General features: G+C 38.6%; 1 protein-coding gene across 1 annotated transcript in view; it reads left to right on the top strand.

Annotated features, from left to right (window-relative positions):
- The window catches only part of LOC135471355 (uncharacterized), a 36,712-nt gene extending 22,869 nt beyond the window's left edge, over positions 1 to 13,843 (top strand). Inside the window, exons 3-11 of the mRNA XM_064750562.1 lie at positions 62 to 325; positions 1,177 to 1,321; positions 2,304 to 2,551; positions 3,747 to 3,883; positions 5,330 to 5,471; positions 8,915 to 9,015; positions 9,822 to 10,041; positions 10,816 to 10,955; positions 12,194 to 13,843. Of these exons, the coding sequence (XP_064606632.1) occupies positions 62 to 325; positions 1,177 to 1,321; positions 2,304 to 2,551; positions 3,747 to 3,883; positions 5,330 to 5,471; positions 8,915 to 9,015; positions 9,822 to 10,041; positions 10,816 to 10,955; positions 12,194 to 12,454 (1,658 nt within the window). The 3' untranslated portion in view covers positions 12,455 to 13,843. The remainder of the gene's footprint in view (positions 1 to 61; positions 326 to 1,176; positions 1,322 to 2,303; positions 2,552 to 3,746; positions 3,884 to 5,329; positions 5,472 to 8,914; positions 9,016 to 9,821; positions 10,042 to 10,815; positions 10,956 to 12,193) is intronic.
- Positions 13,844 to 15,323: the final 1,480 nt, after the last annotated feature.

Below are 15,323 nucleotides of genomic sequence, written 5' to 3'. Positions count from 1 at the left end.
CAAACAAGTATGGTTGTATTATTTTTTGTCTTTACTGTTAGCTGGAGTGTTTCTGTTTCAGGCTCTTCCAATGCAACCAAGATTTTCCATTGGTACATCGGTGAGACACTCTCATGGAACTGTACACTGGGCGAAAAATGCCCCAACGCCACTTCAGCTGATATCAACTTCTGCTTCAAGGGCAATGTGCCCGATCACCTCACCCGTGTTGTAGATTCCAGGACCAAAGAGCTGCGTATTGCCAATGTCACTGAGGATTATGCGGGCTCATATTTCTGTTATGTGTCAGGTTGTCTGGCAGCTGATATCGAAATGCAGATCGCCTGTAAGTACACTTGTATTGGTTATGCATGAACACCGTCATCATCCAGCCCTTTTTACCCCTCGGCCAAGAATATGGGTATTGTCGTTGTAGCTGGTGTCCAACGTCCATCCGTCTGCTCTTACACCTGCCCATACACTTTTTTGTCAATGCTCTATCTGTGCAAATCTTAAATTCAAAATTGTGAAAATTGTGTACAACCTGTGGAGGAACCCTGTTGATTCTCAGTAACCTTGACGCAGTTTTTCTAGGTAACAGATCTGCTAAAGGTGATTGACACGTAGTGCTTGTAAACATGATACCTTTTGAAGGAATGGAGCAAAATTAATGAAACTTTTGTCACATATACCTCATATGTGAGAAAATCCCTATTCGACATCCGGGAAATTTACTCGTTCAAGGCAGTAATGTGCATATCATGTATAAATTGTGAACGTCAACGAAAACTGATTTCGGACTTATGACGCTATAAAGCAGTTTTGTATAACTCACATGTCATGTGCAGTTCATGATATTATAAATGTGTATTTACTCTCTCAACTTTTTGACAGTTACATGTACCTCCATACGCCTGCATTCATCAAAACAGGAGGTACATGCAAATACAAAATTTAATTTGATTTTAAATGAGATATTGGAATGGATTTTGTCTTTTGTCTTGTGTACATTAAAAAAATATTTAAATAGTCAGAAAAATGTTTAAAATACAGGCTACAGTATAGGTGGCATTACATCTGATCATATTGAAGTTTTAATTAGTGTTTATATGATCCATGTAATGTAAAATTGTCTCTAAAAATAAATTTTGAAATAGTTTAAAAGTTTCAAATGTTTGCTTTTGGCTGACCGGATAGACCCAGCTGAGCCTCCAGATGTGAAGGTCTTCTACGATGTCCTGAGTGATATGGCTCAGAACTTGACTGTCGTCGCAGCTCCAACAGAGCGGAACAAAAATGTGAACTGGACCTGGGACATTCGATATAGGTTAAATACGAGAAGGTTTGATATGACGAGTTGTTTCTTAATATAGTAGTGCTGTATTTGATACGTAAACATGTACTTTTAAACACATAAAGGCCTTAAAATGATGCTTTGATGCCGTTTCTTAAAGTTTGTCTGATAAGAAATTCATCAACCTTCAGAAAAAAATATTTCAAGTGGCCCAATAAGGTTGATGAATCAGTCAGAATCAAGGGAATTGTGACACTTGAAAACTGCAAAACTTCAGGTGAAATACAGTGTTTTTTGGACTTTGCGGGATAAGCTGCCAAATTTTACTTCATGACCTCCAACTGTTAATGGTTATACCGGTAGCCCATCTTTTTCAACTTTTCTTTCCCTCCCTGTAATGACTGAGGAGCCTCCCACCAATGCGGTCCCGTTGAGTTCATGCCCAGCTCATGCTGGCTTCCTCTCCAGCCGTAAGTGGGAAGGTCTTCCATTAACCTGTGGATTGTCGTGGGTTTCCACTGGGCTCTGCCCGGTTTCCTCAAGAAATATTCTTGAGTACAGCGTCAAGACACCAATCAAGTTTATAAACAAAAAAAATCCCCTCCTTTATGCTTTTGAGTGATACGTGTTTAAGTGTATCTAAAAGTTTAACTAACAAAGAAATTTATCCAAGTTTAAGTGATAAATCTAATATGACGGACATCAGATACCCTTAAGGCATCGGAATGTATGTCATAGCTAAAGCATTGGTGCTCAAGCAGAAGAGATTTTTGGAATTTAAGGGCAACTGATACAGAATTTCAATGAACATTTAAGATGTAAAATTCAAATTAGCAGAATGTGTATATTACTTTTGGACTTAAGGGGACTTTTTGTAATGGGTTTGTAATGGGTTTGTAATGGGTTTCAATATTTTGGTAATGAAAGACTACATATTGAGCAAATGACTGACATCAGGGCATGATGACTTATATGGGCAGATTGAAAATATAGAATAACTCTGTATTAATTGTATTTGATGTTTATTCAGACCACAGTACTTTTATGATGATTTCAATGACCATTGTACTGAGAAGAAGAACTGGAGTTGTGACTCATCCCTAGAGTTCCCCTGTGATTGTCCAGAAAGCAAGTTCCCAGGGCAATGTACGCTGCTGACTGCGGGAGGAAGGTCTTGTTTCGAGGAAGACATGAATCACACGATTCATGTCAAAATGTCCTCCACACTTTTTGGAAGCGCCCACACGAATGTTAACGTAATTCCGTCCAATGCAATAGGTAGGTGTCCTGTGGATGAAGATATTAGGTTCTGTTGAACTGAAGTGATATTAATATGGCAGTATGATAAGGTAAATTCGCCACATTTTAACAATCTTTGCTTCGCGTAGTCGGTTCACAGTGATACATGTATTCTTTAGGAAATGTTGGTATGTACAAAATGATTTATTTATTTATTTGATTTATGTTTGACGCCGTTCTTAGTGAAATTTCATTTATACGACGGCGGCCAGCATTGTGGGCGTACAAAATGCATTTGTTCATACACACCAACTTTGATCATTAGTGCATATAGATATGATTTTCATCAGACCAGCAAGAAACGCTAGATCAAGGGCAAACACCCAACTTTTATGTACTCTTCTCTGCTCTAGCAACTGAGATTGCATGACTGAGAATAAAACGCTTCTCTCGCGGCAGTTACCTCCTGCATAATGCTCAATTTTGGGTGGTGAACAACTTTTCACAGGCACATAACAGTGGAGTAAAAAGTACTAATCGCAGATGACAGTTCAAAATTAAAGAAACAGAAATCTGAAAACAGAATATTTCACTTGTATGGCAGCGGTCAGCATTATGGGGGGAGGAATTTAGGTAGAACCCTTGGGAAATCTACCACCATCTGCAGGTTGCTAAGAGAGCTTGGCTTCCTCACAGTGACCGCATTAGTGAGAGGCTCCCCTTTTGATATTATTCAGTGACAATATTGCAATGTTCTGGTGGGTTTTGCAGGTTCATGTTGTGGGGAACTAGGTGTAAGCTTAGGCTGTTTTAGTGAAATTGTCTGATTTCCATGGCAATCGGCAAGTTTCAGTGATGTGGTCACAATAGATGTCAAATTACTTCAGATAAAGATTTCATTCATGAATTTGATGGAGGAGGCCCCAGGTCTATAGTGAATAAAGACACACAAGGTGCAGGTTCAAACCCGGCCTGAGACAGGGAATTTGTATATTCCTGTGTCTCACTATTTGTGACAGTTTGAAGACCTTTTGTCTTCCACCAATGTGGAGTGCATATGTGAATGTCACATGTGACTTATGAGTAACTTGCAAAAGGTCAGTTATTTACTCCAGGCATTCTGTTTCCTCCAACCTTAAACACTGAACTTCAGCATACATGTATGCCATGAAAGACATCTTTCAACAACAGTGAAATATATCAATAAATTTATTTTGATCTTTCTTTATTTTAGCACGAGCACCTAACGTGTACGATGTATGTTTTAATGAGTCCAGCCGCCAGGTTGAAGTAAGATGGAGTATGTGGCCTGGTCTGTCAAATATGCGGTACAGAGTGTCTTATCGACGTGTTGGGAGTGAACCCTGGAAGGTAAGGAGATTACCCATCATGAGGTAGACCTCTTCCCCGCACAGACAATGAGACTTCTTTAAGGAAGACCTTTCACTGGCAGAGGCAGTGAGACTTCTGTTGCATGTGGGACATACAGCTCTCCCAGACAGAGGCTGTAACCCTTCTCTTACCTGTTTGAGGAAAAACTTTCTCTGGCAGAGGCAGTGGGACTTCTGTTGTCTGTGTGAAGAAGAGCTTTCCCCGGCAGGGACAATAAGACTTCTGTTTTCTGTGTGATGTAGAACTTTCCCTAGCAGAGGCTTTAAGACTTCTGTTGTCTGTGTGAAGAAGAGCTTTCCCCGGCAGGGACTGTAAGACTTCTTTTGTCTGTGTGAAGAAGATACTTTCCCAGGCAGGGACAATAAGACTACTGTTGTCTGTGTGAGGTAGAACTTTCCCTGGCAGAGGCTGTAAGACTTCTTTTGTCTGTGTGAAGAAGAGCTTTCCCTGGCAGAGGCAGTAAGACTTCTGTTGTCTTTGTGAGGTAGAACTTTCTGTGGCAGGTGCAGTAAGACTTCTGTTGTCTGTGTGAAGAAGAGCTTTCCCTGGCAGAGGCAGTAAGACTTCTGTTGTCTTTGTGAGGTAGAACTTTCTGTGGCAGGTGCAGTAAGACTTCTGTTGTCTGTGTGAAGAAGAGCTTTCCCTGGCAGAGACAATGAGACTTCTGTTGTCTGTGTGAAGAAGAGCTTTCCCTGGCAGAGGCAGTAAGACTTCTGTTGTCTGTGTGATGTAGAGCTTTCTGTGGCAAGAGCAATAAGACTTCTGTTGTTTGTGTGAGGTAGAACTTTCTCTGGCAGGGGCCGGAAGCCTTCTGTTGCCTGTGTGCAGTAGAACTTTCTCTGGCAAGAGCAATAAGACTTCTGTTGTTTGTGTGAGGTAGAACTTTCTGTGTCAGAGTCAGTAAGAGTTTCGTTGCCAGTGTGAGGTAGAACTTTCTGTGGCAGGGGCAGGAAGCCTTCTGTTGTCTGTGTGCGGTAGAACTTTCTGTGGCAGGGGCAGTAAGGCTTCTGTTGTCTGTGTGAGGTAGAACTTTCTGTGGCAGGGGCAGTAAGGCTTCTGTTGTCTTTGTGAGGTAGAACTTTCTGTGGCAGGGGCAGTAAGGCTTCTGTTGTCTGTGTGAGGTAGAACTTTCTGTGGCAGAGGCAGTAAAACTTCTGTTGTCTGTTTGAGGAAGAACTTTCTGTGTCAGAGGCAGTAAGACTTCTGTTGTCTGTTTAAGGAAGAACTTTCTGTGTCAGAGGCAGTAAGACTGTTGTCTATGTGATGTAGAGCTTTCTGTGGCAGAGGCAGTAAGACTTCTGTTGTCTGTGTGATGTGGAGCTCTCCCTAGCCTCGGTGGTAAGGTAGATAAAAGCACCCTTTTTCCCCCCACTAAGTTAACATTAATTAGTACTTGGAGTAGAGAATGAACATTTCTATCCACAGGAATCTATGACAAATGAAACCTCCCTGATGATACGTGGGTTGGTAACCAATACCCCTTACCAGGCCAATATCTCTGCAAAGTTTGACAAGAGTGACATATGGAGCAAACCTGAGCTAAAAGATTTCATCACAACAGAGGATGGTAAGTTGTTTTTCTGAACTTGTTTATTTACAATCATTATGCATGGCCAGTCCAAAATCAGTGAGGGTTGGTTGTAACAGTGAGGGATGGTAGTTACAATGAGGAGTGGTAGTTACATTGAGAGGTGGTAGTTACAATGAGGGGTGGTAATTACAATGAGGGATGATAGTTACAATGATGGATTGTAGTTACAATGAGAGGTGGTAGTTACATTGAGAGGTGGTAGTTAAAATGAAGGATGGTAGTTACAATGAGGGTTGGTAGATAAAATGAGGGGTGGTAGTCACAATTATTTTTGGTTGTTACAATGAGGGTTGGCTGTAACAATGAAGGATGGTAGTTAGGGTGAAGGATGGTAGTTACAATGATGAAAGGTTGATGCATTGAGAGATGGCAGTTACACTGAGGGTGCATTTTTACAGTTATGGATGGTAGTAACAATGAGGGATGGTAGCCTTTTGTGGTTGATTAAATTGAAAATGAAGAAAACTTAAATGTCAAATGGAATAAAAAGTCAAAGTGAAAAGGTATTTCTAAATATGGCCTTCCATTTTTTTTTATTTTTCTTTGAGGACATCTGAAAATAAAACTTGTATGGTGGGTATATGGAACCAACCCTTGGTATATGTTTTTTTTCCATGTTAGTGTCCTAAATGAGGATGAGACATATGTCTAATCAATTTATTTGACAAGTTTGAGCTTGAATTTAGTCTTTTCACATGACAAATATGTTTAACTAGAATTTTATTCATTTTTATACTTTTAATGTCTAACTTTATTTCTACATGTTAATTCAGATTTAATGTATGTGTTTAGATATTAACAACAAATTTAGATTGAAATAAATATGTTAGGCATGCACCACATCCTGGTTTGAAGCATTATTATTTGACAACAGTACGCACCAAGAGGTGGACCGAAATACCCACCACATAAATGTTAATTTTAGACGTCCTTATCTTTGTATTTACATCATTTTTGCAATAACTTTTTACTCTGTTTCTTCTGAAGTTAGCATCATTTTTATGTTTTCTCCTCCTTTAATAAGAAAACTCGTGAATTCTTTATTAATTGTTTGTCATGGTTGATTGGATGTATATGGAAACTTATGAATCCTTAAATTAATATCTGGATGTTGGGATTCTCACAAAGGCTTCCTGTGGAGAGTCTCTCAAAGGTGACCTGTGGAGATTCTCAGAAAGGCATCCTGTGGATATTCTCACAGAGGTTTCCTGTTGGGATTCTCACAGAGGCATCCTGTGGAGATTCTCACAAAGGTGTCCTGTTGGGATTCTCACAAAGGCATCCTGTGGAGATTCTCAGAAAGGCATCCTGTGGATATTCTCACAGAGTTTTCCTGTTGGGATTCTCACAGAGGCGTCCTGTGGAGATTCTCACAAAGGTGTCCTGTTGGGATTCTCACAGAGGCGTCCTGTGGAGATTCTCTCAAAGGTGACCTGTGGAGATTCTCACAAAGGCATCCTGTGGATATTCTCACAAAGGTGTCCTTTTGGTATTCTCACAAAAGCGTCCTGTGGAGATTCTCTTAAAGGCAACCTGTGGAGATTCTCATAAAGGCATCCTGTGGAGATTCTCACATAGATGTCCTGTTGGGATTCTCACAAAGGCATCCTGTGGAGATTTTCTCAAAGGCGACCTGTGGATATTCTCAAAAAAGCAACCTGTAGGGATTCTCACAATGACCACTTGTGGAGGTTCTCAGAAAGGCTTCCTGTGGAGATTCTCACAGAAGTGTCCTGTTGGGGCTCTCACAAAGGCATCATGTGGAGATTCTCACAAAGGTGTCCTGCGGGGATTTTACCCATACCATTTGTTTGGCCGTACTCAAGAATGCTTCATTTGTATGACATCGTCCAATGTTATTTTTGCATATGTACAACTTAGTGCACAAAACCACTTTTGGTGGGCTTGAGCTTGCAGCCACTTATTTCAGACCCCTAGCCAGGATTTTAAAGGGCGTGCTGGAAAAGCTATCTGAAAGGGCATGCACCGCTATAAGGCCACCTAGGCCCCTGGAAGCTATAGATCCCAGATGCTCTGAGAAGCAATTTTGTCAGTGTTGAATCTAGGAATTCTTGTAGAGTCAAATCAAATGACATTTGAAAACTGAAAATTTGAAGATAAATTTGGAGTAATTACGCCGATTTAATGTGTAAATATAATATTTCTGTTCACCCTGTTACAGATAACCATTTTCAAACTGCAAAACATTCAGAAATTCTGAATTTCATTTTGTTTTTAAATTTTAATCACTTCCAAGTAAAATACTGTCAAGGAAAATATAAACTGAAGAAAAGGTTTATTCACTTGAATCATATAGTGATTGAATCATGTAGTGTTATGCAGAACATAAGAGATGCCAAAGTCATGGGAAATCCAAGGAAGTCATGGGAAATCCAAGGAAGTCATGGGAAATCCAAGGAAGTCATAGGAAATAATCTACAATTTAATAATTAATATTATAAGAGAGAGCTGTCCATGTTTTGTTCCCATTTGGAGCGCATATTTTGTGTTTTTGACACAGGGCACAATATAATATGTCAGCTTTGTCCTCAGCACTCCATTCATAATTAAATATAAGCCAGTCAGAATTAAGATTCAGAACAGCCTCTTTTCTTGTAGAATGTTTTGATTTTTTTTGGTTTTGACGTTTCACAAGGCACATTAGCAGTAACAGTTGCAGCATCCAAGGCAATTGTGATTTCATATGTTGTTGTTGATTCAACGTCGGCTGTCCCTGGCCTCTCCGGCTCGGCTACACTGTTTTCATTGGTGACCAAGGCTGGTTTGGTTGACAGTCTGCTCCGCTTTTCCCAAAGAAATCTACAATTGAATGACAGCCATCGGCTGTTTCGGTTAATTCTCGAAAACGTGTCTTCGCCCGCCTTTCACTTCATGGCATCTTTACTGCACCACGAGGAAGAGTGAATTCTGCATGAATCGGGATTTCTACAAAACACTGTAGGCCAAACAGAGTTTTGACAACACCCGAATTGTGGAAATCGCCAACAAAGATCTGATACATTGTGTAGAGATTTTCCGGAAATTGCAGAGCTCTCCAATAAGACAAGACGGTTGGAGTACGTTGAATAGACCCAGACTTAGAAGAAAAAAAAAAGCGGCAAATAAAGAAACAGAAACGGGGCGCATACATAGCTTTTGAAAAGGCGGCGTGGCAACAGTTTTAGGGGCTGCGCCATGCCAAATAACGCTAGCGAGGGGTTTGGAAAAAGGGGCATGGCGCTGAGGAGAAATGTTTGGGGGCAGCGTGGGGCTGGATATCGGTGCGTGGCGCAAATAACGTTAGCTAGGGGCCTGTTTTTTATTTTAGGATAACCCATTAGTTATCATGGCCAGTGATAAGCCAGAATTGACAGATGTGTGTTACCCTATGTCCCATTGTTTGTTTCATTTGTCACCAGTACCTAGTGAAAGTCCGAAGTTGAGCGTTGGCTCCTACATGCATGATGTCTCACCAGATTGCGGTGAGAGCGGGCAAACAAGCCTGGTCCTGTACACAAAGGTCAGTATTAGATAATTAACTGTGTTTTCTGCGTAGTTTTAGTAGATGCACTGAAGATGCATGTATAAACTGTAGAAGGTGCTAGTGAGCAGGAGGAAGGGGTCGCTAATGGGCCTCTTCCACCACCTTGTCTCACATGCTGGTCGGTTCATTTTTGGGGGCAGCAGTTTGACCTGAGCCACTGTAGAACTGTTTCTGTGTATGGTTTTTGCTTGTGAATGCCCTGGGGAAGAACAGCTTTGTACAAAACTGACAGAGTTACCTTCAATAAATAAAGATGTTGCATGTGTTATTATTATTATTATTATTACTTAACAAGAAAAAGGGTCCAAAGAAAAAGCTATTTTACTTGTCTGTTCACATTTTTTGCTTGATGTTAAGATCTACAGCCTGAGATGCATACATGATACAAGCTTGTTATATACAATTTTCAAGTGTGTCACGGTGTTGTAGTTTTTTAAGTGTCATGCAAGAAGAACGTGGATCATGCAGGCTATTGTGTTCATGATTCAACAGTTTGCTGGTTGTTTCTAAAATAGTAAGAGAAATTTTGGAAGCTTTTATGCCAATTACTAGTAACATGTAAACCTCTGATTGTCAGAAACTTACTTAAGGCCAGCAGCTTAAAAATGTAGAAAGAGCTATGTCTGAAATTGCTTTAGTTTGTCACCCATTATTATTGTGCATTCTCCATGATATTTGGGTTCACTATGAAATGACCAGATTTTGACAGGAATGGACTCAAATTTAGGGGACAAAGTATAAAACACAATGTATCAATAATATGAAACCGTTTTGCATTTCAGCCAATCCCAAAGGAGAGCGAGAATGGCAAGCTGCTGAGCATTGATGTGAATGTGATGCCTCCATTACTCAATCAAACAAACCCAGTGGAGAGTCCAGTGGCCAATCAGACGATAGTTCTATGTGGAGTAAGGAGGGACCAGGATTATGAGGTGGAGCTGAAAGGGCGCACCAAGATGGGCCTCTCAAAGGTTCCATCCAGCATTGTCATCCTATCAAAGGGTCAGTATATGGATGTGTCATTTTTTGAAGTCTGTATTGTTTCTTTAGAAGACTGTTGTCAACCTTTTTTTAAGTAAACAGAATCCTTATTATAGATGACTGCAATCAGTCTTTAAAAGGATGCTAAACCCATTATATTATCCATGAATGTATAGACCCAGTCCCAAATATGGAGATTTTAAAACATGTAAAAGTATATCATGGGATTTGTTTTCAGTTTTTTTTCTTTTGTTTTTTAAACTGGATTAAATTTCACTGAGTTTTAGTGTTTCATCAAAATTGGGCTTTGCATGCATCTCTTTCATGTTCAATGCCTTATTTACAATGAAGCTCTCGTGTTACATTGGAACAGTTATATGTAAAATGTAAATGTATAAACTACGTACATGTAGTTAAGTATTCATGGTATATGTTTGGGATTTAATTGTTTGAAATGGAAAATTAAATACATTTGCATATCTGAATTCCGTGTTTATTCAAGGTTGAAATCAAACGGAAACATTATCTGCTAAAACAGATTTAATCCTCATTTCTGAAATAAGATAAAAATAATATTTTAGGAATGTGTACCATTTTCTAGACTATATAATGTAATTGTTTTATTGTAAAGTATTATTTGTAGTGCCCTGTGCAGCCATAGTCATACACTAGCTGTCAAAAAGACAAAAAAAAAAAGACAATTTAATCTATGTGTCTCATTACATTGAATATACTGTGATAATTCTTTGGAGTGAATGTCATTGTTAAGAGTAATTTATTCAATATTGTTTACAGCTCCTCTGAAGCCCATTCAGGTGGTTGCTGAGAAGCTAAATAGTACCACTGTTCATGTGAGGTGGACTGTCCAATCAGATGCAATGCATAATGTGACCATTCATCTCTGCCAACAGTTTGATCGTCACTCTAAATGCTTGGTGCGTTTTCCTACAGTCCAAATCTCTTGCTTGAATTTTACATGCATGCAACTCTTTTTTTTTTAACTTGTGAATGAATTTGAATTGATTTGTCTTTTTTTGTGGGAATATTTGAAGATATTTGTTGATGATCATTTGTTTCTCATAAGAGGTAACTTTAATTGTCACCAGTGACGGCTTATGGCACATTATGGGTATTTAGCCTGTCTGTCCATCTGTGTATGGTGAAGCATTAATGTCATTTGTTATACAAGATAGTACCATTTTACATGTTTGTAATTATTAACATCTGTATGTTTAAAGAAACCTTCAAAAGATCTGTTCATTATTTAAAGTTGAAAGTTTTAAGGTTTCTTTTGATCATATTGATGATGTTTTTTATGATGTGCCTTGTGATTAACAAAAGCTGGTTAGGGGTACATTGGTACTCGTTGTCATGGTGTTCTGCTGTTACAGCCTTGTAGTTTGTTTCTGAAGAAAAAATTGCAATAATTTAAGACCTGGACTATAGGCAGTGCACTTTCATTTCCAGTAGAACTCATCTGGCAGATTATGCTTCTATTAACCGTTGTTAATGTCTTGGGATTTCGAGGTCAAGCTCTTCTGTAGTTCTAGGTAAAAAGAGACCTACTGTATCAAGTGACTTGTGAAAAATGCTGGGCAACCTTTGTTGATATTACCACTCACCTGTCTCTCTTTTTCCAGAGGCACTTCTTTCCAGTTCACAGGTACTCATCACTCATATATTTTGTGTGGAACATTTTTCCAGACACCCTTGTTATAAAATAATTACACAAGAACTTTGACAAATCACATAACACAGTAAGACTCTCTTTTAGAAGAGTTCGAACTTGAAACTCCCCAATTGACCTCATTTTCTCAGACAGTTAAAACACTGGCTTGTTTCAACTGTCAGGCCCTTGAACGACAAGGTTTAGTGTTTGTATCCACCTCTTGCTGCTTCAGCCGTTAATGTTTGTCAGTTACATGGCAGAGGTCAGCGCTTTATTCCGAGCACACCAGTTTCCCCCCACCCATGGGCCTGATGCTGTTATATAAGTTAATAATTCTTAAGGGTGACATTAAACACCAATCAAAAAAGTGAATTAATAAATACATGTAAATAACTTGCTAGCCTGGCTGTATGGTAATGTGGACAGATGATGTGTTCTATAAAAACAGTCCTATGAGAATGTTTGATGGTTAATTTGACATTGCTATCATGGTGTATGTTACAGACTGGGTATGATTGGCTGACCGTCATGGGGCCTGTCTCCTCCCACAATGTCACAGTTGCTAACCTGGACCAGACTCAGTCAAACTTCCGGTTTGGGGTGTCCGTGGAGGTGGGCGGTGTCAGCAGCGGAATTGCATGGAGCAGCTGTCTCTATGATAGACCCTCAGGTACTGTCTCAGCTCATCTCTCTGTCCCTCAGCTGCAGGCATGCCTGGCTAATGCTGGGTGTGGCTCCAACTGGGTCGCCTGTGTCTGCCCCTAAAGCCCATTTTTTTAAAACATATTTTTTATTATTTTATCATGTTTAGTAGAGGAGATTGCTCCTACCTTTGGTTGTTGTGTCTAGATTTAGTATTTAGTATTTAATCAGAGCACTGTATTTTTATTTTTTTTATTTGATTGGTGTTTTACGCCGACAAAAGAATATTTCACTTATACGAGGGCGGCCAGTATTATGGTGGGAGGAAACCAGGCAGATCCCATGGGAAGCAGAGTTCTTTAATAAATGACTATATAGCAATGTTAATTTTAACATGAGTAGTCAACCCTCCTTTAATACATAGGCACACATTAGAACAGAATACTGCTACTTGACATCAGCTATCAAACAAGTGGACAAACATGTAGCCATATTAGTCTGCTCTTTACACTGCATGGAACATATAACTAAAACTCAGAAACAGATACTGTGTTGTGGTTACAGATTAAACATACATTGTATCCTAATGACTTGCCTTTGCTATATTGACGAATTGAGTGAGGGTTTTGGCAGAGGCCACATAGTTGAGATCATAACACCAGTTGTTCCAAGGGCTGAATCAAAATCATTCCTGACTTAAGGGTGAAGTTGAAATATAATTTTACCGGCTAGTTCTGGGTCGTGTATCAATATTACAATTTTGACTACCTCATAAATGTTGTCATACGACAAATGTGTCAAAATTTCAGCTTCCAGCACCAAAACTAAGCATTGTGATGAGGTGTTAAATGTTGACTTCACTCAGAAATAGCTTTGTGCAATCAGTCCCAGGTCTTAACTGTTTCGTCTAAGCTTAAAATAATGTTGATTTTATGTATTAAATTGTCCACGTAGTCATCCATTCTTATTCTGAGTCTAGTTCCACGAAGACTTTGTGTTACAAGTCGCATACATCTACCTGTAACTACCATAGTGGTGTTATGCTCTTCAGGACTAACTGTGTATGCTTGCAGATTACTCTGTTGCAAGCTTTGTACCGACCTTGGTGTTACCTTGGAATTTCATGCAATGTTACACGAAGGGTGTATAGTTATTATTTGTATTCCTGACGTGTGCCTGTTGTAATGTCCATGACAGCGTAGGGTAACTTCATGCATACGCCACGTTGACGCTTGACACAGCGTTATGGTATCTTTGTAAAATAGACCCAAGACGGTGTATTTATAAAACATACATGAACTTAATATTGGAACAGCAGCTGCTGGTTTCATGATGCAGCCCGATTAATATTTGCCGCTTGTAATATACATAGAGTGTTCATATAGTAACTGTATAATACTTTTCACAAAAACACCTCTCCCTCATTTATACAACGCTGTTGTTGGGTAACAGACCATCCTGTTGAGTAATAGGTGGTAAATGTGTGTGTTTTTGAGTTAATGGTACCTAGTAACATATTCATGTATACTATAAGAATAGATACAGCGTTTAATATATATATATATATATATATATATATATAATGTTTACATGAATTTATTACTTGATAACCAAGCCTCAGGACCCAGGACCCACGAAACATTAACATTTTTAACAGACTTAAGTCAAAATTTCAATCATTAAATTTGGTATGTTCCTTTCCCTTATTGTAGCTGAAATTTGTTTTTTAATATCTTACCCCAAATTTCCATGGTCATGCAATATTTTTATTTGTTGCTTAAGAAATAACAGTTTTAAACTGATTTGAAATTTCGACTTCATTAAGAATATTTTCATAGTATGTACAGATGTGTGCAACAACAGCTTGTTCGAAAAGTTTGGGGGACATATCTGTGATCGCGTTTACATGTGAATACCAGTCTGAATCTAGTGTTACGGCGACGTGTGTTATGATTATGGAGAGGTGAACATACCAAAATAGCTGCATGTTTGGGGTACAGAAATTGTGTGAACTAATCTCAGGAATACTGTGTATTTGTTGTACTGCATAATGTATTTGACATACATGCATAGCATTTACATACCTCTGTTTTTAACATGTGGATTACATACTCTTCCCTTTTTTTAGTATGCATGATTTCATGGTAATGTTCTGTGTTCATTTTTTTTCTTATTAGTATTGTGCATATTATATTATTGTTCCTAACACACATCATCTTTTTTACATGCTCACAGCGGTATTAAATATCATACAGTGAACTGGTTGATCATGGATACACTGTTTTTGATGGAAATTACACTGTATTAGTGATAAGAGAAAACATCACTGGACCAGATCATGTCTTTCAATCACTTTGAAATACACACAAGACGCAGGTTTACAAACCAGTTTTTAGACAAACGCTCTAGTGAAGCAGAGGGGAGAATAATCGACCAAAATTCTCATCTGACCGTTTGGGCAGTCTTAACCTTTTTTTTTTTAAAGAAGCAAACGTCTTCCACCAAATAAGGTGTGCACATGTGTTTACAATCTGAAAGGCATCGTATAAGTGAAAAATTCTTGTGGCGTTTATCAGTTGTCAAATCAATATATGTAAAATACAAAGTATCTTATGTTTAGTAAGACTTACATGTAAATCCATATTATAAACAATATTTGATAATATGGCGTTCATTTTATAACGTGCATCTTTGTTGGGTAATATTGTGCATCGTTTGATAATAAAAGACGTTAGCAGATATTCCATTGTATACCTTATATATATATGTATACACAGCATTTTTGGTCAAATATACTATTATCCTCTTTATTTTACCTGTAATACAGAAAGTGCTGGGCCCTTTTGTTTGAAAATGTATTAATTAATACTTGTATTAAGTCATTTTTTATATTTACGATATTAACCGAATTCTGCAGCCAGTGCAGTTGGCCAAAAGTCAGAGTATAACAGCAGCAGATTTATTTTATATTTAGTGTACCGTTACGTAATTA

Source organism: Liolophura sinensis, chromosome 7 (assembly GCF_032854445.1).
Source record: "Liolophura sinensis isolate JHLJ2023 chromosome 7, CUHK_Ljap_v2, whole genome shotgun sequence".
Taxonomy (NCBI): Eukaryota; Metazoa; Mollusca; class Polyplacophora; order Chitonida; family Chitonidae; genus Liolophura; species Liolophura sinensis.
Note: the sequence above shows the minus strand (reverse complement) of the source record. Positions and strands in the feature narration are given on the sequence as shown.